General features: G+C 37.7%; 2 protein-coding genes across 4 annotated transcripts in view; one reads left to right on the top strand and one right to left on the bottom strand.

Annotated features, from left to right (window-relative positions):
- Nucleotides 1-1,022: 1,022 nt before the first annotated feature.
- LOC140377944 (tensin-4-like) lies at nt 1,023-12,994 on the top strand. Its single transcript, XM_072463566.1, has 13 exons — nt 1,023-1,132; nt 3,456-3,731; nt 6,293-6,611; nt 7,234-7,520; nt 7,604-7,693; nt 7,945-8,076; nt 8,616-8,708; nt 9,426-9,503; nt 9,578-9,631; nt 10,823-10,994; nt 11,085-11,153; nt 12,258-12,287; nt 12,367-12,994. The coding sequence occupies exons 2-13, from the start codon at nt 3,485-3,487 to the stop codon at nt 12,497-12,499; spliced, it is 1,704 nt and encodes a 567-aa protein (XP_072319667.1). The 5' UTR covers nt 1,023-1,132; nt 3,456-3,484; the 3' UTR covers nt 12,500-12,994.
- A 2,718-nt stretch (nt 12,995-15,712) lies between these two features.
- Nucleotides 15,713-27,905, bottom strand: part of krt222 (keratin 222) — a 19,358-nt gene continuing 7,165 nt past the window's right edge. For 2 of the 3 annotated variants that reach the window (XM_072463587.1, XM_072463588.1), the window contains exons 4-10: nt 27,303-27,456; nt 26,254-26,616; nt 24,892-25,017; nt 22,585-22,805; nt 18,900-19,123; nt 17,467-17,569; nt 15,713-15,999 (exon numbers count right to left, since the gene is read on the bottom strand). In XM_072463587.1, the coding sequence (XP_072319688.1) occupies nt 15,786-15,999; nt 17,467-17,569; nt 18,900-19,123; nt 22,585-22,805; nt 24,892-25,017; nt 26,254-26,616; nt 27,303-27,456 (1,405 nt within the window). In that variant the 3' untranslated portion in view covers nt 15,713-15,785. The remainder of the gene's footprint in view (nt 16,000-17,466; nt 17,570-18,899; nt 19,124-22,584; nt 22,806-24,891; nt 25,018-26,253; nt 26,617-27,302; nt 27,457-27,905) is intronic. The other variant, XM_072463589.1, reaches the window with a different exon arrangement.

Genomic DNA, 27,905 nt, shown 5'->3' with positions numbered 1-27,905 from the left:
AGTAGTGTTCAGTGTTTTGGTAAACAGTATGATTTTACATGTCGCAGTTAAGTCATTGTAACACAATCTAAAACATGTTTGTAATGTGTCATAGGCTGTATGATTGTACTGACTTTCATTGTAACTTACAATGAAAAAGTTAATTGTTGTATTTTTGTGACGTGTTCAGCAAAGGAGCAATCACCAAATACTATGTTCCATAATTCAATAAAGTACTTTTTAATCAATCATTGTATATTTCTAACTTACTTACTTTCTAACTTACTATTCTTCATTATTAATATTAGTAATATTGGGTACTTTTGCATCAACAAAAATAATCAGATCATAATTAGGTCTGATTTTTGGCCTGTGTTTAAATGCAATAGAAAACAAAGTACAATGAATTTGAAAATAAAACTCTTTAAAATCTTTAACAATTTGTCACCATAGAGACAGATCAATTCAAAGCTATACAGTGGAATACAATGGAATATAATAAAGCATGAACAACACATTGTTTAGAATCAGTACCTATTCAATGAACACCCTAACTTCTTAAGACAAAGCTATGAAGTAAAACTGTTTTGTTTTTTTACACAGCCAATACACAAAGTACAATAAAATGCTGATAATAAATAACAAAGGACCAAATCAAATATACACTATATGGAAACTCATATACCCTACATCTACAATCATTAAAAACTTTGTATTTTGTAAATTATGGTAACAAACGAGCAACAACCAAGTACTATATTTTATTAAACGCTACATTTTTTAATTTGTGTTCATTGCATATTTTAACATTCTACTTGATAAGATCTCATGCAATTGATCTTAACCCTAAGTCAATTGAATCTTACATAATGACTCAAACTTGAACAGTTTTCAATCCGGTTTTCTGCATACCGTAAGTATAAAATGAGGAAAGAGCCTGCGGATATAAACTTCACTCTCCTACACGATGACGTCACTGCACACAGTCATTGGGTTACAGTAGCTCGTTCCGGCTCTCCTCATAGGCTCCAAGGGAAAGGGGCTGGGATTGACTGATAAAAGCACATGTACCACATCAAATCCAGAAAGTAGGTCTGTTTGAAGAGTAAGAAAGCAGAATCCTCTTCAGCCCTGACCATAAGAAGAAAACAAGGTAAGAGCTTTATACAACTATCAACATTGGAATTGACTGTAATTCAGATGTCTACCATAAACTTATCTGAGGTTTTTAGTGAAGCAACTGCAGGTTTGTGTTATGTTCATTTGATTGGATGGGATCAGGTGATGTCAATTTAACTTTAGTATTATCATCATTCAAACAATTATTATTATATAGTATGTGTCAGATACAAGCTTATATGTTATACAGCCACTTTGCATCCAATGTTAATTATACAATGTAAAGAAATAGTACTGCACAAGACGCTATATTATTTTGTCAGAACTGGAAGATTAACTGGAAGACTTCCTTATGGGTTTTCACAGTAACCTGTTTGCCACATAATGTGCAGTGATTTGTAAGTATAGGAAAGTGACACGTAATATCCATCCATCCACCATATTCCGCTTACCTGGGGCCGGGTTGTGGCGGCAGCTGTCTAAGCAGGGACTCCAAGACTTCCCTCTCCCCAGACACTTCTTCCAACTCCTCCGGGGGGATCCCGAGGCGTTCCCAGGCCAGCCGAGAGACATAGTCCCTCCAGCGTGTCCTGTGTCTTCCCCGGGGCCTCTTCCCAACACAAAATAAACGACAATTAAACTTTAAATTACACTTCACTTTCTTAAATTATCTAGATATCAATTAAGTATTTGTGAAGTTTAAAAACTAAGTTAAGTTTTTCCATTTTTAGCAGTCGGGAAAGCAAAACAAAGGAAAAGAAAAAAATGAGCTAATGTCAAAGTTACCCCCCAAATATTGATGTTGTTTTCTGAAATGGGCTGTTGCCATGGTAACCATGTTGCCAGGTGACTCATGGCCAGGACCGCACCTTTGTCTGAGAGTCAATATGAGACACACACACTACACACCCAAACTAGGATCAGCCCCACACACAGATAAGCTCGGGCATGAGTATTTAACAAATATTCAGGTAAAGACTGTTCCAGGCTGAGAAAGTAAATTAATCCAACCCTAACCCAAGAACAATTCCCTCAGGCGAGCAGTGGAAACAGTTAAATTGAAGTTATGAGTACAGTAAAAGTCAAGTGATGATGAAAGTATGACTAAAACTGACTAATAGAGGAGTGAATTACAAGGGAAATGACATGATATTTCTGCTTTTTTTTCTGCTTGGTCAAAGTCTCCCATCTGTACTTTCTGACTTCAACTAAAGGCCATGGAAAATATATAGTAAAATACATAGTGTACTTAAGTATTAATCGTATTAGTTAAAGGTGCACTACGTCACTTTTCACTTGCTTGTCTCCATGGAGATGTCATTGCTTAGCCGGGAATGTCCAACAGAATGGACATTAAACGAACATATTAGCAATTAAAACACCAGAAAATGTAATCGATGCGAGACAGTAGTATTGTTTATTGTGAGTTTATTGTAATATTGTGGAACATTCCAGCAACTGCTCTGATCGTTTAGGTCAAAGTTCCCAAATTGAAATTCATCTTCTGGACTTAACTGATGCTTCAATGCAACCGGGTCAACCAAAGTAGTACTGCTGGACCTCTTGAGACCTAGAGGTTCTTTAAGTTCAAGGACGAGTGTGCCTCGTCCTATACGAGTGTATAAGCCTAATGTACATGCTATTTTTGTCCCAGATTTGTCTCACATTTCAAGTGTAAGTCTGGTATCGGGCAAAATAAATATGTTTACAATAGTAGTACTGGTTTGTTAATTCCTTTTTTTTTTTTAAACGATTGATCATCTAAAACGTTCAGAAGGAGGTAAAGAATTTTTGTCTTTAGATTATTATTATTATACATTATTTCAAAATACTGTACAATATCATCCCCTTTTAAAGTACGAAACCATTCCACAAAACCCCTGGAAACTGCTTGCACTTAAGGGTAATAGTTGATACTGCAGCGCCCTGAGAAAACACAGACACAAGGAGAACACGCAAACTTCATAAAAGGCTCCACAGCAGCTACGAATTGAACCCATATTAATGCAAAGGTATTGTATTAACCACTTAGGTATAGGTTCCAGTACAAATAGACTGAAAATGTGTTTGTTCCATTGGTCTTGTTTTGTGCCACTGTATTTGCATGTTGTTTGATCACATTTATTCAAGCTAATTGTTTTTATGTATTGTCTGTATTGTCTTGTTTGCTGATTGTGTGCTTGTATGTACCGGATTTCTTTTGTTACCACTGCTTGCGAAACAAGCCTCAAAGTATCGAAGACATTTTGTGCACTATTGTTAAATCCGACTGATAAGATCTTGAATATCTGGGATTTTGTAAGCCACACAAAGGCAACCCTATATGTCCATAACAGTATTTCTCCATTGTGTTTCAGTGCGTCCAGGGCGGTGTAGCTCTCCTAACATGATGCCTGCAGCTGAAGGCCTGTCACATATGATACCTGCTCATGTTCTGAGGGTGGGACAGACCATTCAAACAGATTCTCCAGTGCCAGAGGCCAAAACCAGTCACCATCTCCCCAGCGCCGCAGAGCTCAGTGTCAGCCAGATCGACAATGAACTTGACATCTCTTTGGTGAATCTCAACCAGCTAATCCTTGAACTCGATCCAACATTTGAACTGCTCCAGGAGCAAAAAAGTCCAACCTCAGGTACGGAATAGTTTCTTACTAAAGTTCTTGCATAAAAAGTTTTCAAAGAGAAACTGCCACAAGGAAAAGGGGCCGGTATGGACTTTTTTCAGTCGATGTCCAACTGTGGCCGATGTTTGCAGATACCAATATTTAGATTTTAAAATGCATAAACAGAATAGAACAGAATACATTTAATTGGGAAATAAAACCTTTTGTTGCATGCTTGTGTTAGCAGATGGCCATATTTTTTGCCTAATTGCTCTATTGCTACTATGTCCATTTTCAATTGATTCGTTTGTTCAAAAAGACAAATCTGACGCACTGAGCACAAACTTTTCTGAAATCCAAATAAAATTACAATTCATGGATAAGCTAGAGACTTTTAAAACAGTAATGAAACAAAAAATAGACTTCCGGTTTTCTCAAGTCTCTCATCAAGTCGCATAAAGTCACAAGGTTTCGAGTCCAAGTCAAGTCCAAAGTCGCAGTCTATTTTGTCTCATGTCGAGTCTTGTAAGTCTCTGCGGCTGCTGTACAAACAAACTTCAAATGTTAAAATAGCATTGATATATTACATCAACCTCAACTTATTGCAGCATGACATTAAACAATCGACACAAAATGAAACGCAAAACAAGTCCAGATGCGACAAGACGGCAGCTCATCGTTTGAATTAAAGCATTGCAAAACTTCCACGGACTTTTAACTGTGACTCATAACAGCGTTGAGTGTATTGATTGCATCCTTTAACATGCTGCTTGGTTTAAAAAAACAAATGCAAAGCAATCATTTCTGACATAACACATTTTCCACTCCTCGCCTCAGATTTACAGTTTGCAGACTTATTTTCTTTTTCGTATCCATGCTACCGCTATTGTCTCGGAGTGTCTGCAGACTTGCGCCACGCCCTGCACCGCTCGCTCTCGCACAGATGTAACTGTATCTGACCAGCCTCAGACTTCAGCGCGCTTTGATCAGAGGCAGCAGCGGGTCAAATGTATGAATAGATTTCCTGTTGCTCATTGTTTACTTGAAATGAATATGTCTTTGAAACTGAGAGTCTAGTTGGACCACCAAACTGAGTGAAAGTCTTGTAAGACAAAGCATTGAAAAGCGTGCTCATTATGATGTTCAAGAATTCAAATATTATAAATGCAGCACTATGTCACTTTTCTGGTTTTATTGCATTGCATGGAATATGTATTTTCCTCGAGCCAATGCATTTTTGAACAATAAAAACACATTCATAAATAAAACATAAATAAATATGCACCTTGAGGTATTGGTGTGCCTTCCGAGTAAACGATTCCACACATAGATTTAATAGGATAATTTACAATTTGAGAGTGTCCAAAACATGGTTACTTCTGCACCTATAAAAGAAAACAAAAAACTCACCATTACAAAATTTAAAGAACCAGATAGTGGCACAGATAATATATGCAAAATTTTATACCACTAATTTGGCTATGTTATCAGTCAAATAATATCTCCAAGAGAGAGACCCTTCAACCGAAAAGTTTCAAAGTGCACCTTTAAAACCATGTTTACATAACGTACACACTACACTACACACGGACAGAGAAAGTGCCTGTGTTTTGCTTAAGGCAGGGTTTTCCATTGGGTACAATCCACTCAGGAGTCTGCACGAGGACAAGTTGAGGCATCTATTGGTGTTTTAGTAACATTAGAAAAAACTGTGCCTTCAGATAAATGTTCTGAGGCTAATGCGTGTGCTACAAGCAGCTACCTGCAGGAGAAATGTGTTTTGCATGTGAGTTTTGACGACTGTGTTTACTTGCTGTACTGAGCACACGCCCATTCTGCAGACTCTCTGCAGGTTCAAAGCAGCACAAAAGCAAATGTCGGATTTGTCTTTGGGGAGATCAGAACTTTGGCTGTAGAACTGTACATGTTACAGCAGAGGGATTTGGGGAATTGAGATTATATTGTGATTCATCTAAATGTTGCCAGTTAGATTAGATTTTCGATATATATATTTTTTTATTTCTTGAGTTTCTTTACGTTTTTTAATTCTATGCTGATAATCACATGGCCTGTATAATGGCAGATTTTGCGATTTGCTGATTCAGTCAATCTTTATTCACTTGCAATAAACCCCTCGTACATCTATTCATAAGCATATTGAATATTCGTGTAGTACTTTGTAGTTATAGAAAAAATATCCATTTATCAAGATGCTTAATGCATCATGAGTTAAAAAAGCTAAATAAGAAATATATTGAGACTGTAATAAATATTCAATGTATATTACAAATAATTAAGCAGCTGACAGGGTCTTTTTGTCCAATCAGACACATTGTTAACTAAGCATCATGGGAAACTGAATGCCTGACTATCCCAGATAGTTGTATTTGTTTGTAAGTGTGAACGCACCCTTTTAGTCATTATTTGTATTGGTTCAGTTCTTGATTCAGTATGGTGTAAACTCAAGTTGTTTTTTTTAAGCGTAATTTTTCCTTATTTATGGTACTAAGTAAACAATATGTTCAGATACAAGTTTCAGTAGTTTAAGAATCACAGCAGAAGTGAACCCTTTTCATACTTTTTGTTCCCAGATGAGGATGTGTCCGGTCCTGTGCTGATGCCGAGAGGCTGCCCTGCAAACGGCTCACCTGGTTCAGTCATTTCAGCGTCTCCCAGCATCGCCATCCCGTCTTCGTGCGCTCTGAGCTCCAGCCCCCAGGGGTCGCTGGTGTTCTCCACCTCGCCCTCCACCTCCGCACGCCCGCCGCTCCCCTGTGGCAGTGTGGTCCGCAGAAGGCAGGATGGAGGGTCGTCTCAAAGCTGCTGGCGCCTCTCGCAGCCCAACCGCCTCAGCGCCCTCTCTCTCCTGTCCACCTCCTCGTGCTCCGACACCAGCTACATCCTGGGCAGGTAAACAGTCACATAGTGCACCTTTAAAAAAAATCAATACAAATAAAACACACAAAGCACTAAAATATTTTTTGTCTATAGTAACAATAAAGCCATAACAACATTTGAATGAACAATTTTGACATTTTTTTTATAATTTTAAAGCAAAACCCTTCTAAGGGCCAGGAAGTAGAAGGGCTCTTGTAGACTTAAATTAAATGTAGACACAAATTAATCAATTGAAAAGTTACTAATCAAAACTGGGTCTAATTGTGAAAAAGTATATGAGAGAACATTATAGCAAGACAAGGTTGAAACTAGGGTGAAGTAGTCCGATAACAATATTCAGTTGATTGAATGTTATTCCAAAAGAAAAGTATTAAAGCTTGTCTTCAAATGTATTAGTTGAGCTTTATGTATCAAGACAAATTACTGTAAAATGTCCCACTAAAGTGCAGAAATATCTTTTAATCCCCTTTTTGAAATCATGAACAATATACTCAATATTTGCATTAGCGTGCCACTTCTATTGAAAATGTAAAGAATATTTATGTGTTAGAAGAATATTTATGTTTGCAAACATTATCCAGAATCTTAAAATGAATTCCAGATTTCTATGATGTGTTTCCCTTTTTGTCCTTAGCACACTCTCTCTGACCAGTGAAGATGCAGATTTGTTCGAGTTTAACATTCCCACATCTGGCCCTTTCATTGGCCACACTTCAGAAATTCACCTTTCACCAAAAAACAAACATTTAGCCGGACTCCAGCACACACAGGTCCACAGCAGCCCCGCGTCCCTCTCAGGCTCGCTCACGGACATCCCTGTACTTCTGGTCAACGGAGCGCCTGAACCCAAAATACAGTCATGTCCTCCGTCTCCAGGACTGCAGCTCGACTTCTTCCCTTCAAAACCACCCTCCCCTCACAGTAAGATGAATGGGAAACGCTAAATTGTTTTAAAAAATACTGAATCCTTTTGAACTTGATTTTGTAATCACTGTGCGTTTTAGGTCCTCTTTCTTATGGAAGTCAACCATCGATGAAGTTTGTTATGGACACGTCGAAGTTATGGTTCCGTCCACATGTCAGCAGAGCAGAAGGTACACACAATATTCATATTTGACTCCAAAAGGCAAAACAGGGGGTAATTCATTGTCCTGTTGTACAAATTAGTGTTGATTTGGGAAATTCAAATGTCATTGTTTGACTGAATATAGCAACTGACATTATATTAGCATGCTTTACAGCTTGGACATATGTTTACCCAAACATGATAATTAAAGGCATTCTTTGTGATTTGCTTTCTTAATTACCGTAAAGACTTGTTTACAATGCCTTGTCCACATTTCAGCTGAAGCCATGGTCAAAAACAAGGAGCCAGGAACATTTGTGATTCGAGACAGCACGTCCTACAAGGGAAGTTTTGGACTCGCCATGAAGGTGGACCAATCGTCAATTACGTTTACTGCATCTGCCTACCCAGGTAATTATTAATCAATCCCTAACCATTTGAAATAGCAATACTCAACATTAAATGATTCAAACGTTTACACCTCACCACTTTCGTCCATTCTTTGAAAATACTCAATTCAGTGCACTATTTTTCGTAATTTCATGTGGGTGAATCTGTGGGAAATACTACTTACTTATACTTTTTTTTTTTTTTTTTTACACTTAAACACTTGTAGGATAAACCCATGCAAAGACAATATGAAAACAGCACAACACATTTTAGCTTGACAACCATATAAAATAGGTACAGCGCAGGTATATAGAGGAAATTGGGGAGAAAATGCCTTACTTGACCATTTATGTGGCTGTGGACTTATGTGGTGAGGCTGAAGTCTGTGTCATTTTTTCCAACCGCTGCAACCGCTGTGTACAAGAGGAAACCAGCTGTTTATAGCACTGTAAGCAACGACAGACAGGGATATTATGACAACTTATTCGCACTTTTTTCTCATTTTTTGTCATTGTATATTTGCTGTTGCCTAAGACACACTTTACTTCATGTTTTCTCAGGGGACAGTAGTTCAGATTTGGTCAGACACTTTCTCATCGAATCATCGGCCAAAGGTGTTCGGATCAAAGGCTCCTCCCACGAGCCGTACTTCGGTGAGTGGGCGTGACAGTCATGAATGAGTTTTCCTACACTAGGGATTTGTGTATTTTTCGACTACCTAATCTCCGGCCGTACCACAAATGACTAAACCATGTCTAGTCTTCAGGGATGTGGGTGGGCAACAGAAGGCGAGTCTCCTTTGAGTCAGCACAATGACTTCATAAGGCGTGTTCTTTGACTAAAGATTACACTTTATAATGATGTAGTAAGTTAGTTCATATTCAGATAAGGGATGTCATATCTTATTTTTACACCTATCCATCTTGGGAATATGAACTTTACAATGTTGAGTAAAAGAAAAAGTTAACATAGGCTTACAAATATTAAAAACTAAACAGGAGTTTTGTTGGTCAGTTTCAGTGACATATTTACAATAGACTATACAATGTTACAGGCCTAATTATTTAACAATGCACTATCATTAATAAATTAGACAGGCTACACTTACCTTAAAAGGAAAATATTTAGGTGATCATGGGTTGCTTTGATATTCAATGTGGTTTTAGTCAAGCATTTAGTCAAGCATGTTGAAAGCCATTTATTCTCGTGTTTAAAAAAACTAGTAGTTGGCTCTGTAAAAAGTGTGCCATAATAAATCATTTGGTTACATGCAAGTGGTTTATTAATAAGGCCAAACTAGACTTACTTACTTTTAATGGAGACTGTAATAAAAACTTATGAACAATACTGTACGAATACTTCTCCTACAGGAAGTCTTCCAGCCTTGGTTTACCAGCACACCATTTCAGCCTATGCCCTCCCGTGCAGACTTGTGCTGTCCTCTCAAGGTAAAACTGCAACACAATAAACTGTTTGAAGATGAATTCATACTGATGAAAATGCATTTCATTTATTCATTTAGAGCTGTGTGCAACAGAGAATAACAAGTCAACAACAGAGGAGAAGAAGCGAACAGGTAAACAACATACTTTGTGTCATGTTAGCTTAGATTGAGTTAGTTAAAACGTTTGGGTAAAGACACTAGCCAATAAAATAACTATTGTGCAGCTGTTAGTCCAATATTTACACTTACATTTTCCTCCAATATTTACACTTACATTTTTCTTTTAACACTTTCCTGTTCTTTTGTCTTGAGATGCAAATCATTTATGCTATTGATGCTAACTGCTAGCTACTTGCATTATTTACCACCTGCAGTTACTACAACAATGCAAAATCTGTCTGTTTAACTAAATAAGTAAAAACTCCTGTTGTCAAAAGATATATTCTTCTGCAGGAACACATTTAATACAACACAGGGTTGCTCAACAATTTAAACTCACAGTTAGTAATGCCTGGTAATGCCTGACTTGACTTCCTGTGGCTCATCAACGAAATCCCTAAAGTCACTGTGGCCAATAGTGTGTGGTGAAGACTAATAAACATGATTATAGGCCTATAACATCACAATAATCTGATCATCAGCATTTTTGTTAGGATTAGATATAAAAAAGAGAAAAATATTAGCCTGTCACTGGGTAAATACACATGGCCAAAAAGTAAATCTGCTCTAGAATAATCAAATAAACCAATAATTAGATCTGATTTTGTGTGTGGATGGATTTTTTTAGTTATTTGATCACTTTCATGTTAGTTTTCCCCTTTGAGACATAATTTTCCTTCACAGGGGTGAACATTCAGAAAGAAATCCGATTACTCACATCAGATGTATCTGTTTACATGACGTTTCAATGATCTGATAACTCCACAAATCAGATAATTGATTTTTGGTCTGTAAATAAACAGCCACTCTTATACAAGGTTAGAAAAGCACTTGAATAAATGAATAGATACATAAATACATGAATACATACGTAAAATAAATAAATACAAAAGTATATGTATCCATAAAACCACCAGATTTTACAAACTGGCTACATGTGCTCTAAAATGTTGATTATTGTCACATTTTTTGAGATATAAGATAAGAAAATGATACACAAGCAACAAGAAATATCTGATCATGCTGTTTACTCACAGCTGATTTGTTTCATGTCATTATAAATAATCCAGAAAGGTTTGTGTGCAAACATAATGACTGCTTGATTTATTTTGTGCCAAATTGGTTTTATGCCTAGATGTTTACAAGGCTTTTGACTTTCAACAGCCTCCAACTTTGTTTATCTCAATGCCGTGCCCACTGAGACGCTGACGGGCCCGTACGCAGTCCAAAAGGCTGTGACTGTGACTTTTGAGAAGGCCCCTGGCTCCTTCACGCCTGCCATTGTCAACCTAAAGGTCACCATGAAGGGTATCACACTCACAGACATCAACAGGAAGTAAGTAAATAATGCACACCTTGCGCTGCACCGAATGCTTTGTCGTCTTCACAAAAATGTGTCTGTAACAGTTCTGGTTCTTCTTTTCAGGGTTTTCTTCAGGCGCCATTATCCCGTTCACCTCCTCAGCTTCTGCGGGGAAGATCCAGACAGTAGACGGTTAGTATTAATACACAAAACCAACTTACTTACATGATTGTTTGTCTTGGACTCAGAATCAGAATCAGGAAAGTTGTATTGCCTTTGTCAGTGAACAAAATTCACAAACTAGGAACTTGCTCCGGCGTTGAGGTGCAACATAAAACAATCAATCATCATCATCATCATAGTAATAATAGTACAAAATATAAGGTATATTAAAATAAGGGCATGCAAAATAAATAAAATATGTGGAAAATAAAACATTATTATTATATATAAGAAGACATATTATGTATATTTGTTTTCAGATACTTCATCATCATTTTCCATTTTGCTCATCATAAACTGCAATAAAGTTGTAGCAACAGGAAAAACACCAAAAATTGTCCCACTGCTCAGTTACCGCTTCATTCCTTGCAATTACCATTCTCAACATTCTCTCACATGTTGATGAATTGATCTAAAACAGCAAAGCAATAGAAACAGGTCCATTGACTTCCTGTTCCTGCAAAAACTATACATTTCTCGTGATAAGCTCTAACCTCTTTATAGTGAGATTCCACCGTAACAAGCAGCAGTAACAGATTTATGTGTTTCTAGGAATATGGGACAACTCGAATGCTTGACAATACAGGATTACTCAATCATGCATGAATCAATCAAAATAAAACTGTGAGCAAGAAAATGACGAGAGAACAGTGTCATGACATGATTCAAAACTCATTCAAGTTAATTTTGCACAATATGTCTGCTTTAAAGATCAAACACAAGTATACAGTCCTTTGCAGTATACTCACGTAAGCAGATGTTAGTGTTGAAGTATCTTTCCCAAGGACACAACAACAGTATGCAAGTATTAGAATACAACCGCCAACATATTTTGTCACGTCAGAATCCAAAGTAAATCAAATAAATGTGCTGTTTTGTATGAAATGTGCTCTATAAATTATATGCCTTCAGATTATTACATGGCCAATGTTTGAGCAGAAAAAGTGCAATTTATACTTAGATAAAGATAAATACATTGACTTAAAAACCCTAAAGTGTAGATGTGTCCCGATAACCACTATAATTGTATTCTATTATTGTTCACTGTCTTGACTTTTTCTCTTTATCCAACAGGTGGATGAGAGGTTCAGATTTTGGTGCAAAGTAAGTGTTAAATGTACATTACAGTACAGTACTTGACGGAAGGCCCCTCCCTCATGCTGTGTGCTTTGTTTACCGACAGGATGTTTGGTTTTGTGGCCAAAGGTGTTGAGGCTGGAGTGGAAAATGTGTGCCATGTTTTTGCAGAGTACGACCCCCTGCAGCCCTGCGACAAGATCGTTCAATTTATTCAAGCGACAGTAACTAAAACATGAAAATACCACACCATTTTTTATACATTTCATGTTGTATATACTGATTCTGCTGTTACAACCAAAGATAATTAGATTTAATGACTAATTTGCTAGATTACAGTAGCACTTCTAGTAGGCTTATTGCATACAAGACTAGATTATAATTATATATTTTTGTATGACTGTGTAAATCATGGTAATCTAGGTTAGATGTGATATAATCTGTTTGTAGTTTTGTTCTAAACTCAGCACTTTTTAATTATGTATTCATGGTTTTCAGAGAGATGAAAATCAAGCACTGTTTATCTTTTATATCTTTAGAATGGGCAATAGTTTTCAAATATCACCTAAAACAGGAAGCTAAACCCATGACTAAAATGTTTCATGTCCTTTCATTTCAAAGTAATGACTGTAGATACTTGAGATTTTATTATATATTTATTATTTTTCCCTGTGTAATGGATTTCTTTGTATAGTAACTACTTTTGTAATAGAAACAATAAACAGATGAACCCCATACTAATGAATCGTTGTTATTTTGAAGTTGAATTACGAGAAGTTAAGATCCATATCCAAAAACATGCAACCCATCTTTAAAATTGCAATTACTTTATTATACATGATAAGTAAGAAGATCAGGACCCAAAATGTGGACACAATCAGTCCCTTCTGAATGTGAGAATTATTAAAAAATGCGGAATTTCGTCTTTTTATTGTACTATCTGTTAAATAAGTTTACTCAGACATTGTAAAAACAAGTACCACATTATTAAATAAATCGACACATGTAATCCAGGTTTATTTTGCACATTGTTTATTTAATTTAAAATCATAAATCATTAGACAAAAGCAAAACGTTTTTATTCTGGAATCATAGAGCTCCCACATGTAAGAAGAGCGTGCTTGTTGAAGCAAATCAGGCGGGAAACTGCATAGATATATATTAGATTTAAGTACTCTTTTTGGCACCAAATGCATTACATACAGCTCAAACATTTTTTCTTTTGGTGCCAAATTACTTCTTATAAATAAAAGCGAATCTCGTGTGTAACCGAAGCGTGACAATACGCAGCGCTGTCAACTATGTACAAATACTGCCCTCTACTGGTAGAGACGGGAAGGTATCAACTTTCTCTAAAACGTTCATTTCAAGTTCTCATGTGTTGTTTTTTTCTACAGTGAGCAGTTTAAAGAAAATATATAATAAATATTAATTATATGGTCGTATGTAATATTAAGCATAGATAATGCCCTGTCAAAACAATTAGTGCTGACATGATTACTCAGTGCTTCTTGGATCTTCAGTACAAAGCAGTTTACACATACACACCCTCCATTATATATTAAATACATATTAAATATATACAACATGTAAATATTATATATATATATATATAAATATTTTATATATATTTAATATATTTTTAAATGCAAACTTTAAAAACCTTCAGTAACTTTCTTTGAAGGCTGTACCCTCGTCAGATTGTGCTAGAATTACCATATATGGATTAAATCTGGATCCAACTACTTTGTTCATAATTTTTAAGATCATTTTAAAGATTTATAAGATTAATTCAGATACTTATTGTATCGTTTGCAAGTTATGTATAGATTGGTTGTTTAACATTCTAATAAAAAAAAAAAAGAAGATATACATATATATGACCACTCGTGGAGCTCAACAGTGACCACTCACTTTGAGGTTCTGAAACTAAATTTCCCCATTATTTCCCCCATAGTCTTTAAAAAAATCAAAAGAAAATGAAAGTTTTAAATCTAAAAAAATGGCTAATTTTCAGTCAGATCTAGATTATGCAAAATCACTTTAGGGTATACGAGATGCTCTCTGTAATTTATGTAAAAAAAATTTACCCGTACATTTAAAATTCCTCATTTATATATGAAACAAACAAAACTTACATTTATGTGAGTAAACGACAGGAGAAGTTTAAAAATAATTTCTTTGAATTTCAGATTTTTTCCTACTCACCTGCAGCGTCTTGCCTTATTTGTTACCGAAACTTTGTAAACCAATCAGATATTTAAGCAAATCAGCAAATTGAAAACAACTGTGTTATTGAGACTGAACTTTATTTACCCATTATTGAACTTTATTATTAGCCATTGCCGTGCTTTTAAACTCTTAATATTAGAATTTTAGTCTATAGGGAAAATTGATGGGAAATGCACTTCCTCTTTGGACATACTTTTACCATTTTCCGCTCGTCCAGTTGAACTTTACCGTTCCTCTTTGGCCGTTCTCAGGTGATTGGAGTGTTTAATAAACTACTGTGGGGCTTAAACGGGGCACAACCTGGTACAGATACTATTCACACTTACATTCATTCTCTAAGGCCCACGCAGACTCCTCTAACGCAGCTGAAGTAACTATAACATGAGCAGGACAGGACGCTGCTCACATATGACAAAAGCATCTGCCCCTCAAACGCATAGCTGAAAGTCAAATACATTATTTATTTATAATGTTAAAGGTGCACTACGCAACGTTTCTGGGGTTTGTCACTAAAGTGACATAGTACACCTTTAAATAATTTAAGTAAACATTATATTTTGTTACATTTTGATATAATTTGTTTAAGTAATACTTTATAATACAAAAAAAGAAGAAAATATTGTTTCCAAATAGAAAATGTAAGATTATAATACTTAAAATGGCAAGAAGAAACATGGTATTTAAGGTATCTAACGTTTTACTGCTAACATGACCCAAACAAATGCTTTATATTGTGAAGTTGCTGGTGAAGATGACACACAGGATTGACAAATTTAAACTCTAATTAAAGCTGAGGAACTGAACATTTTTTCCTTTTCAGAAACAGCAAAAAAAAACGGCACAAAAATACTCTGGCGTGTTTTTGAATTGGAAACAACATTGGAACAACTAGAGGTGGGCCATATGTCAACATTTAGATAAGATCATGAGAAATGCCAACCGAGCATATCGTTTACAGTAAAAATGCGGATCAAATATTAAACATGAACAAGGTTATGCAGTAAACTTTGAAATAAGGTGATATTTCTGCACTTTTCTGATTTATTTGACATTTGTCCTTAAACCTCTACTAAAATGTTTAAAGACATTTTTCACTAATTTATGTTGAATTGACATAATATCGTCTGATTATCGGAATACTCCAAAAATATATATCTAGACATTCATTTTTGTCAGTATCGCCTAACCCCTAGTTCCAACGCAACAACAACAACAACAAAAACGTGTTTGCATAATTTCTTTTTAAATAACAATAGCTTTTGTACGAACAGCTGTAACGTCTCCGTGCTGCTGCTACTGTGTGATGGAGGCGATGCTGCGTGACCTCTTCATGACGAGGCGCACCTCCACGTCCGGGAGGCTGTCCTGTTTGGTCTGAGCGCACCCCTCGTCTGCCACCGCCATGTGCAGGTCGAAACGCAGCGACACAGACTTCTTCCTCAGCTTCGGGTTTCCTCTGAAGAAAGAGCCCTCCCACTGCTTGATCACTTTGTCGATCTTCTCCGTCCTGGACAAAGCAGAGCGGAGAGTTTAAGGTGGTTTTGCTGTGTTAACACGAGCAAAAGATTCGAATAATGGCCGTATGGGCCTAAAAATCGAATCGTGATCTCTTCCCTCTGACCATTCTGCATTTTGCTGAAATCGGTTTAGATTTCGGTTGTGTTTCTTTGTTTTATGCAGCTCTTTAAGCAACACAGACACTTTTCATCAGTCACGCCTCCTTGTGAGTGAGTGACAGGTGGATTTAACCAACCGCAGTGAAGTGTGAACTTTCAGAAGAAGAAGCAGATTCATTCAAAGGAAATGCAAATATACTAAATAGATTCAAAATTGGGATATTCATGTTTTGGCATAATGTTATGTATTTATTTTTATATTATTTGATAAGCCCGAAAACGTTATTTTCAAGGTTTCAAAATGAGGAGAGAGAGAGTAGAGACACTCAAACGGTTGACACTGAGAGGTTAGCCCAAAATGCTGAAAGAAAAGCTCACATTGAATATCTAACTTCTGAGTCAATTTGTGGCGTAAAGTTGTTTTGGACTTGATATGTTTTAACCCTTCTTTTTTGTCTGTTTGTCTGATTTTATTCCCTTTCTTATCTTGAATTCTCCCTGGTCCTGCCCGTTTTCCCCTCTCCTTGTGTTGCTGTTGTTTTTGTTAATTTGTTTTCTAAAAATATGTAATAATAAGGAACCATTTGAAATTTAAAAGTTTCATCCAATCACCTGAAACTATTTCTATAAAGTAATATACTGTGCATATTATTGCAACAACCTTCTCACAATCTCAAACGCTGGCAAGAACATGCAATTCCCCCCAGATCAATTCAATAGAGGGCGCCAAAGAGCAGCAGCTACATAATAATTAAAATATCCATTACAGTTTCATTTTGCTGCTGGTCGCATGACAAGCTCCGCCATCACGGTCATAACTCTAATATGCCATCAAACATAAATCTTTCTGATCACAAAGGCTCTGCGGCTTGTAACACCTGTACACCTGAACAAAGGATTGTCTTGTCAAATAATAACAAGACTCCACCCTGAAGTCTGCCGGAGAGTCTCCACATCAAACACCGATGCACGCAGAGAACATTCCCATAGAGCGCAGCAGGATCAATGCGTGGGAATGTGTTCTCAACTAGAAGTCTAATGGCAAAACCGAATCTACATTTTTGTCTCGTTTCTAAGGTGTGGATGAGTTAAGGATAATGACATATAATTATAAGGCGTCAGAACATTACGCAGGCCGGTCTGGCTAATACCAAAGTGTCAAAACATTATGTCTTCACCCTGCCGCCTGAAGTGTCTTTGTTACGAGACAAAAAGCCACTTCAAGTAAAATGCTTGGTTTGTTTTAGCACTAAAGAGAAACTGTTCCCGCCTGCTCGCAGAAAGTAGTGCCTACATTTCAGAGCGGCGCAGAGGTGCTGACAGAAGGCCAAAGGGGGGGAATTGGGATCGATACTCACTCGATGGTGCCGTGACCCTCTGCACTCTCGCGCACCACGTTGCCCTGAAGAATCTCCTGGGTTTTCACCGTGGAGATGGGCAGGTCCTTGTCCAGCTCAGGCTCTGCAGGAGCAAATCAGGCATGAAGGGTGACCACGTGCTTTATGTAACATGGATGTAATGCAGACTGCAATGCAAGTATTTCAGCTCTGATGGGGGCAAAGGCATCTGAGTGTGTGAAGCAATGTGAACAAGGGTAAACATCATCAGTCTGGTTCTCGCTGTATGTTCTAACCACTTCCTACTACGAGTTTGTTTAGTCTCGTGACGCTGGAGAAATGGAGGAGCGTTCTGGTCATCTGTCATTTGGGACAAAAGCAAACCTCTTTCACCTCAGGTTAACAGCGTTGAAGAAAAGGATTCAGTTGTAGTCAGATTAACAGCGTTTTGTGTGTTTTTAGGCCCTTGTGTTACTTTTTCGCCCTCTCTTTTTATCTCGTAAACAGCTGCATTACTTTTGATGGAGGGAGAATGCGTGTTTCTGATTGGCTAATACACCTGTCCAGTGGTGGGAAGTAACAAAGGACAAATGTTAAAGTACTTTTTTTAGGTCTGTACTTTATTTAAGGCTTCACTACATTTGAGAGCAGGAACTTGTACTTTCTACTTCACTACAGTATTAACTGCACTGAAAAGTAAAAAGTACTTTTCCTTCCCCTCTATTTATTTTTGCAGGTTCAGGGTGACATTCTGCCAACATCTTTTGAGTTCAATTCCAAACAAAAATAACTGAATACATTCACTTCTGTTGACCAAACATCTGACATTAGACTTGTAAACAGTTTTTTAAAGATATGTGTAAAATATTTGCACTATTTTACTCAAAAAGTTCATTTTTAAATGGGTACTTCAATACTTTTACATACGTTTTTAAAATGTGATATTTTGTAACAAATGCAGTGGTGGATTGTCAAGGCCAGCAAGGCCTTCTCTGGTAGCCTAAACATAACCAGAATATAATTTAAATACATATATATTGTCCCACAAATACTTCCCCAGAGTAAGAGTTATACTCTTCGGCACGGACATCGGCACGGAGAAGGTGACGCAACGCCTGGTTAAACTGCGTTTCTGTCTAAATGTATAGTGTCTTGGGTCATGGCATCATAATGATGGTATATGAGGGTAATAAGAGGTGGATTGAATCGGGTGGGACGGTGTATGACCTCACTGAAGGCCCAAGCCCCAGACCCACAGCCGCCACTGCAAAAATGAGTACTTAATTCAACACTGCACCTGTCAATCACACTCATCTGAACTCGGGTTGGTAAGACGACACATCAGACAAAAACACACAATGGCTGTTGGCATCAAATACAACCTTGTGAGTGCTTTACAACATTTACACACTATCCTCCACAAAATGTATTTCATGAGCAGAACAGACTCTGACCTGTGAGTATGACGAGGCTCCGCTGTCGGATGAGGATGGAGCGCTTCTTGAGGCCGTTGTCGGGGGGAACCAGAGGGGGGATGTCGGGCAGTGGCTCAGATTTGGGCTCGTCCGGAGTCAAAGCCAGGTCGCTCTGGTCGTTCTCTGAGCTGCTCTCTTTTGAGTCCGCTCCAGGAGACTTCCACAGGCGCAGGGACATCGGGGGGGCGTTTCGGCTCATGTACCTCAAAGACACAACAACCCTTTACTTATCATGCATTTGTGTTGAAACCATTGTACCACAGGCTTAAAATTATATATCAATAAATGTAACCATGAAAGTTCACCATGAAAGTTTATGTGTGTCGAAAGCAAACTGACAAAAAAATAAATACAATTAAAAAAAATGCAATAAAACAGACCTAAGGTCATAGATTACAAACAATTAGAAAGTACCCCACTTAATAAATAAAATAAAGATATTGTATAAAACCAGACAAAGAGCCCACACCAACAACTTTACAGTCAACATAAAAATAATGAACATAACAACATAATAACATAATAATAATAAAATTGTGAAAAGTGCTTAATTATTACAGCAACTGGGACGAGGCTGTTTTTAAAGCTTTGTTTTACATCTCGGCACCAGATGGAAGAAGCTGAAAATCATTTATAATCATTAATAACACCAACAGCAATATGTCATACCAAAGCCGCATCATTCTAGAAAAGTGCCATAATGTACTATAATGAACAATAAATGCATACATTCACATCAGTGTATTTGTGTTACTATAGCAACATTTAAACAGTGCAAACACAAAGCTTTAAATGTGTTTCACTGTGAGTTCATTGAGTGTTGAGAGTTAACAAAGGAAACAGCTTTATATTGGCCTAAAGGCACATAGAAGTATATCATTAAAGGATTTACATGAACCAGACTTGTTTAAACACAGTTCTATAGCATTAAGTAATCCTAAATGTATTTACTATACAGTGACACCGATACCACAGCAGGTATTGTGGCAACTACTGCAAACGTGATCGTCTTTCCACTTTTGCTCATCCTTTTTAAAGACATGTTTTAACACATTTCTGTTAGATCGACATATTGTCTGACTGTCATTATCAGGAAATACCGGGATACTAATTTGTGTCACTGTCGCCCACCCCTAATACATTATAGGATTTTTGTCTTCATAAAAACATAGGTTTAGAACGACAAAGTCTAAATGACACTTTAAACCAGGCAATAGTATTCAAATAACTCTAAACATGCTGATCTTCTTCTCATGCTTTCCCCCACTTCCTGCACAAACATCTCCACCGGAATCCATAAACAGGTTCACTCAGGCCAGTAGAAAATGTAGACAAGATGTTTACAGTTCAAACAGCCTAACACCTGGATCTGCATCACGTTTACAATCGCCACAACATTTGCACACACAGTAAATAAAAAGAGTAAACTGGTATTATTACAAACAGAGCCATGTACATAGAGAATGCAGTAATACTGAGGTCCTTCATTTGAATATTCAGCTAGTCCTGGTTGACAATCAATTTTTTTTATTTATTTTTTTATAAAGAAAGAGCACACTTTTTTTTTTATTTACTATATTTATATATTCCAGGCAATATGAATATAGTATGGGTGCCTGAGTGGCTCCAAGCAAATTGTCATATTAACTTTTTTTAGGCTACCTCACTTATATTTTACATTTACTTGATAAACGTATTAATACTAACAAAGACGTTCACTACATGAATCATTCTAAAATCATTTAAAAGCAACTAAAACACCCTAGTTTGGACCTCTTTTAGGACCTTTAATGCCTTTATGAAAAAAGCCAAACCTCACTCTCCTCAAATGATCAAACCAGCTCGATTTAATGCTGCATAAACACAAACGGAACATTAGAACAATTCCGTCTGGGTCAATTGAAAACATTGTAGCGTTACTGTAAATCCTCCTTTATGGTGAAGATGCTGATGTGACAAATAAGAGTCTAGGCCACCGTGAAAGAACAACACCAGTTACAATACGAGTGTTTCAACACCAGGGATGTGCTGGTTGTGGCTTGCTCTGGGATTTCCATCAGTGGCATCAAAGATTTAAGGATTTGGTTTAAAGTGTCATCATTTCAACAAGAGTACAATAGTTGTTTTGGGGGTTTTGAACACGTAATGCTAAAATCCCACTGTAGTTCCCCTTCACGTGTTTTTTCAGAAGAAAATTGTGATTGGTCGTTTCGGTAAAATACACATTTGTTTGAATTAGATATGGATCAATTCAACACTTTTTACAGTAAGAAAAGCTCCTTCTTAATCAATTATGTCATTTGTTTTATTGAAGGAAGTAGCTGTATTTTGATTATTGAAATAATCACATATGCTTTATCTGTAAATATACATTTTCTGGACTGCAAGCAGACTTTTATTGTGAAAAAACCCCAGAATCAGCTAAAAAAACAGTATAACAGAAATAATCCTTTGGCAAGTTTGTCAAACCAAAAAAAATCTAACTATTAACTGACAAGTCAACTATTAAAATAATGAGTAAGTAGTTTTGCATTTGATCTTTTGAGTTATGACACCAAAGTCTGTAAAAGGATTATCAAGCATGTTCTGCCAAACAAAACGATGTCCAAATGACTTTTTGCCCGTTTTCTGTGGTTATTATCTGTATTATCTAAACTTGGCTCATATCTCTTTCTTTCTTTCACTATTCTTTGTTCTTTGTGTGAATATCATGCCACTTCACACAAAGAACAAAGAATAGCTGAGGTGCCACGTTGTATGGGTAACATTCATAAAAGTCAATGTCGGAATGAAATCATGGCAGGGGAAGAAGGCTGCAGGCACCTGTCCCATAAAACTGAACAATGTTTCCTCGCACTATAAAACGTAATTATAAAGCTACAACAGCGGTGTAGTCTAGAGAGAAAAGAGGTGGTGTCATTAACAGTTAAGAATAATTAAACGTCATGTCAAAAGTGAAAAAAAAAAAAGCATCCATAAAAAGCAGATGGAAAATAAGTGTTAGGTTTAGTTCAATGCTGGACTGTTTCCAATCGTCTTATAGTGGAATAGTCTGGCTGTAATTACAAGCTACATGTTAAAAATGTAGTTTTTAATCTACAAATAAGGTGAAAGTAGTAATATTACAACTCTTGCAATCGTATATAGTTTGTAAAGTTGGTGTTTTTTGATTTTCCTGTCATGTTTCTATTGAAGCATTAGTAAAAGTATTAAACTGTATTAAAATATGCCTAAAACATTTGGACTAAATTGAGATTAAACCAGAACGATACCTGGACTAGACCTGAACTAAACCAGGGTAAGAACCAAGAGAAATCTTTACTTAATTAAGATTCAAACTGGTCCCAAATCATGACCAAACCAAGACATAATACAATAAATAAAACATTCAAATAAATATACCTTAAATTGATCTTGTAAATCAAATAAATATAAAAAATATACTTTAAATAATGCACTTCAAACTGTATTTCTTTCTTTCGTGCTGCACCGAGAAAGCTATCGTTGTTACTTTTGTCTGACGCCCGTCAAAGATAATTTATTCAACATGTGCTTTTTTACACAACCATAGCGTATAATCAACTACAGAGGGCCTTATTAAATGAAATAACTTCATCCTGTTTGGCTCTTCCAGGTTTGTAATTTCCCTCAGTCCCCCCCTCACCTGCCCTCCTCCTGTTCCAGCAGCCGTCTGTAGGTAGCGATCTCGCGCTCCAGCCTCATCTTGGTGTTGAGGAGTTGGCTGTGGCGTTGGCGTTGAGTGGCCAGACCGCACCGGACCTGCTCCAGCTCGCTCTCCAGTCGAGTGATGACCTGAGAGAGGTCCTGCAGCTGAGACGAGTACAGGCGCTGGGTGTGCTGCAGAGACGTCTCCAGACCTTTCTCCTACGCCGAGGGAAATCAAGAATGACAGAATATAAGTGTGCACGATCATCGACAGTCAGATAGATATTGGCAGGTGTGTGGATCGGGAAAAAACACAAGCTCTGATCCACCCTCGCTGTGTGAAGGAGAGGCTTCGCAGGTCTTTCCTTCCTGCTGCTGTCAGACTTTATAACAAACACTGCCCTGAACACGTGCAATACTGACTTAACCATGTGCAATACCGTCATATTCATGTGCGATTACTGATGTACTCACATGCAACAATGTCACATTCATGTGCATATAACTGATGAAAATAGAGAGTTTATTTTACCATTATTTTTAGTATTATCTTGTCTTACGCGAGCTGTTTTTATTTTATTTTATTTTATCTTTATTTTTCCCCTCCATTCCTTATTAGGAAATGAGAGGTCTTGTCTATAGGAGTTTTTGTTTATAAGAGTTTTGTTTATAAGAGTTTTTCTATTAAGAGTGTTTTTTAAACTTATCTGTCCTTTTCCTCTGTATCTACCTGCGTTGCAGCAATGACATTTCCCCATGTGTGGACAATAAAGGAATATCTTATCTTATCTTATTAAACCCATCTTTATTGCTTCTGACGATTCCACCATTATCGGATTAAGAATGCCGTTAATTGCTTAAGAAATATGTAATTTTAAATGAAGTGGTTGTTTTTATACCTTCATATAGTAAGTAACCAGAAAACAGCCATCAAAGGAAGTTTAGAAATTCTCTCAGTTTATACAAGTCCATAGTCAGTAATCCTGTGACCTGATTTTCAACCACATTAGTAGGTCACCATTTTAAATTTTGTTCATTGTAAATCGCAATATTGATCTAAATGGGACCATTGACTTCCTATTCCAAAAATACAGAACTGAGAAGCATCTTCATTGTGATATTTTACCATTAAAGTCCTTCAAACCAATTTTTGTTGACCCCCAGTCTTCACAGTGACATGGGCCCAAATTACCATAAGCAGTTCTTTTTTACTGAAGTTATGCACTAACCGAAATCCAACTTTGAGTAAATAAACGATCAGGAAACACAGTTAAAGGCTCATTTGATTTAGCATAATATTTCCCCTTTAAAAGTGTGGTGTTGTGGCAGTTCCCTTGTTTAGCCATGTTGTTATGGGAGTCGGAGTTGTCATGGATGCAGGACGTAACCATGACTAAGGTTAAGCATAACCCTCAACATAAAGCAACTGTAGACAAATGTGTGTCAAAAGACGACTGAGACTCTTACTGGTCATTTCCTGTTTGATTGTCTGAGCTAATCTCATCCATCAGTGACCTCATTTAGACAGGTCTGTTGTATCCGATCTATTTATGTCAAATGAAAACAAGCATTGAAAGCTGTCTAAACGTTATGATGTAATCTGCACAGGGTTTTATTCTTCAATAGCTGTGAAAAGGGCCCATTCACAAAAAGTATTAAGAGTCAACAATGCAGAGAAGTGGTTATATAAGAAGAGTAACGACTACAGTTACAAACTATGTGCTTGTCCAAAAATGAAATCCATTTTGTGACCGGTTCACTGCCTCGCTGTAATGATGTTATCTCTGCCATAAGTCCTTTTCTCTGCCATAAATCGCCTCTTGGCTTCATCATTTTATATATATATATTTAAATGTTACGTTTCTATGCGTTTCGTAGCTTCATTTGTAGAACATGTTCAAAGCTACTTACTATACAAGTAAGTAAGTAGTAAGTAACACAATTAATGTCATATTCATGTGCACATAACTGATGTAAATAAGAGTGTTTACTTTACCATTATTATTAGTATTATTTGTCTTATGCCAGCTATTTTTATTGTTATTATTTTATTTTTATTTTCTTCCCTCCATTCCCTATTAAGAGATGAGAGGTCCTGTTTACAGGAGTTTGGTTAATAAGAGTTCTTGTTTTTGTTTATAGGAGTTCTTCTATTAAGAGTGTTTTTTAAACTTCCTATAAGTTATCTGTCTTTTCCCTCTGTTTCTACTACGTTGTAACACCAAAATTTCCCCATGTGTGGACAATAAAGGCATATCTTATCTTAATTAGTTGTTATAGTTTTTAATAAGTACATTTTTCTTACCATGGCATGAAGGGTCTCGATCTCAACCTGCAGCACGTGCCACTGTTTTCGGGCTTCGGCCAGCTCTGCCCTGGCCTCCCTCAGCGCGGCTCCTCCCATGTTCACCTGCGCCCATACTGCCTCCTCCTGCGGGGCCACAGCCTCATCAGACATACGCCAGATAAGATCCAGCCTAAACAGTTACTGCGCTGTTGTTGGATACTTAATGCAGTGACATGTACTGCCCTGCACACAGATATCTTGTAGAATGGCGCAGAGAGCAGTCACAGGTGAGGTTTGTCTGTAGAGAAACAGTGTGGACACAGCTGGACACGCTGTTCACACCTTTTATCTATCATGACATGACATCGCCTTGACACAGCTCCGATGTGCTGTGGGCGTTTGGTGTTCTCAAATCAATAGAAATCCATGTCAACAAGTACGGTGCAATGAAATAAATAGATTTCATTGACAGATTTTCAGAAGCTGGAGGTAATGAATATATTCTTGAACAAATTGCCTTTGATACTAGATCAAACGTCATAAATCGAATGTTAATAGCAATGTTTGCCATTTTTGGCAACAAAATTTTCGGTAACAACTCCATATAAAGGTTAATATTAGCCCAAACTATTAAAAAAACACAAGAGCCATGGATTAAGTCCTTAAACTGCTGGACCACTCAAGGTGACCTCATCTAACGCACTGTAGTGACAGAAGAATACAGTAAATAGAGTGATCTCAAATCTCAATTGTTTTACATACATCAAATCTTACACTATTAGAAATTGTGTAATAGACTGCAATTCAAAGTGATTTTCCGATTCCATTTTGTAATGTACTGGCTTTGACAATACTTGAGCCAGTGTGAGTCTGATGAAAACAAAAGTGTGTATGTGATTTACGACTGCATTTGGAAATCTGCAGCCGGAGCTAAAGTCACTGAGCCGAGGAGCCGGAACACTTTGTGAAATGAAAGGCATTCGGGCTGAGAAACAAAACAAATCTATGTTCTTCCATTGAGAAAACAGCAAACAGAAAAGTCTACCTGCTGAGCATCTGAGATTGTACTATAGATCACCTCATGCATTTTTAACAAGCACCCAGGGATCTTTTTACACACCGGGATGCCAGACCAGACCACGCTGCTACTCTGCAATAGTGGGACGCCCGGCACTAAAGAGGGAAAGTGAAAGCGCCAAATGTACGCACACAAAAAAAGTGAAGCGTGCAGTCTGAACCAGTCACATCATTTCACAGCCGCTCGAGTCATTTACCTGAGCGTGTTGTGTGTGAAACCTGCTCATGTTGTTGTTATTGCGGGTGTGTCAAATTGGCAGAGCTCCAGGTTGACATCACACGAGTCCTTGGTGTGTTGCGTACCTCTGCGAGTGCTCCTCCGCTCGTCCTGACTGATGCTGATGCTGCTGATGCTGATGCTGATGCTGTGGCCCCTCCTGCTCCGGAGTGACAAGGCCCGACTGGTCCGGGGGGTAGATTTGCCAGGTTGCCCGGGCCGTGGTGTCTCTGTCTGGGGCTTGGGCTTGGGCCGATGGGCACTCGGGTCCGGGAATCGCACTGCGTTCTGATTTCGTGCAGCAGTCGGGTGAGTTCCATCGCTGTGCCATCCTCCTGCTTCCCCCCTCCGCTGGCTCTGTGCACTGCTGCTGCTGCTGCTGCTGCTGTGTTTGTGGAAGTGGCTAACAGAGCATCAGTGGAGTCGGCCCGCTGCAGAGCCTGGGCAGCCTGTGAGCGGAGGGACAGAGGGAGGAGGGGGGAGAGAGGACAGAATATAATTACGTAAAGTCAAAGAGGAAAGAAGTTATTACTGTTACTGATCAACCTATGTAATGTTGTAGAAGTTATTACTGTTACTGATCAACCTATGTAATGTTGTAGAAGTGATTTGCACTGGAAGATATGGCAAGAAAACATAAACACGAAGATTGTGAGATTGAGACTCTTTGCATTTGTAATGGTAAGTGTATGTGAACCCAGTTTGATTGTAAAAAGCCCTTCTAGAGACTAATATTGCTAATTTAGACATAGCTATAAATGTTATTTTTATTGTATGTGTACACTTGTCTTGACGCCACATCACTCTGAGTTTGTCTATTTGACAAAACAAATGAAATACTGAATAATAATAGATGGCACATATTGTTTGGAGCTCAATTTTTGTTATGTTTTTCTAATTTAATAAGGTTCGAGCTGTAGTGGGCCGAATAACTTCTGGCAAATCATTGTTTCATTCAAATTTTGCAGCTCTGTCTTTTGTTGTTTTAAATTTACGATGTGCACATTTAATAACCATCATCTGTCAGAGTCTAGGAACCATTTGTTTGTCTCCTACTCCTACTACACCACGTTTATTTGTCTGTGTCTGTTTGACGCGGCTGAAAGGCGGCTGGTCTCTGGTTCCCGGCTCAGACCTGGTAGTCCTGGTGCAGTTGCTGTAGTTCTACGATGGATTGGTGCACGTCGCTCCTCAGGCTCTCGCTGCTCTGCTCCGCCCTCCTCTTGGACTCTCGGAGCTGCGCTACCTGCTGCTCCAGGCACTTCGTGGTCCTCTCCTCCGTCTCACACCTACGCCACGGGAAATGTGATCATCAGACTGCTGGAAATCCCTTTTTCTTTAATTATACTTGTACATTCCCAGATCACAACAGGATTCCACTTCAATCGTATTTGCACATTATATGGAAATGTGCGGTCTACTCACTGGCACACAACAATAAGGCACGTGTACACCTGAACGCTTCTCAAATTCCTACTTTATTGTCATGTGCCACATCTAGGAACAGTTGAAATGATATGTCACAAATTAGAGGCCTGGAATTGAATGAGACCATTTCAATTTTCTGTAATGTGTGTTGTATTATTTCCCACTATGTTTGATGTTATTGTCTAAGAGAGAGCCACAGCAGGACCCAGAATCCCTCCTCACTAGACAGCTACAGAGGCTAGTTGGGTCCATCTTAGAAGACGGATCCCATCCACTAAATGGTGAATTTCACCTTCTTCCATCCGGCCGC

This window comes from Eucyclogobius newberryi, unplaced genomic scaffold (assembly GCF_026437365.1).
Source record: "Eucyclogobius newberryi isolate DKJ021-1_F unplaced genomic scaffold, fEucNew1.0.hap1 SCAF_4, whole genome shotgun sequence".
NCBI classification, from domain to species: domain Eukaryota; kingdom Metazoa; phylum Chordata; class Actinopteri; order Gobiiformes; family Gobiidae; genus Eucyclogobius; species Eucyclogobius newberryi.
Note: the sequence above shows the minus strand (reverse complement) of the source record. Positions and strands in the feature narration are given on the sequence as shown.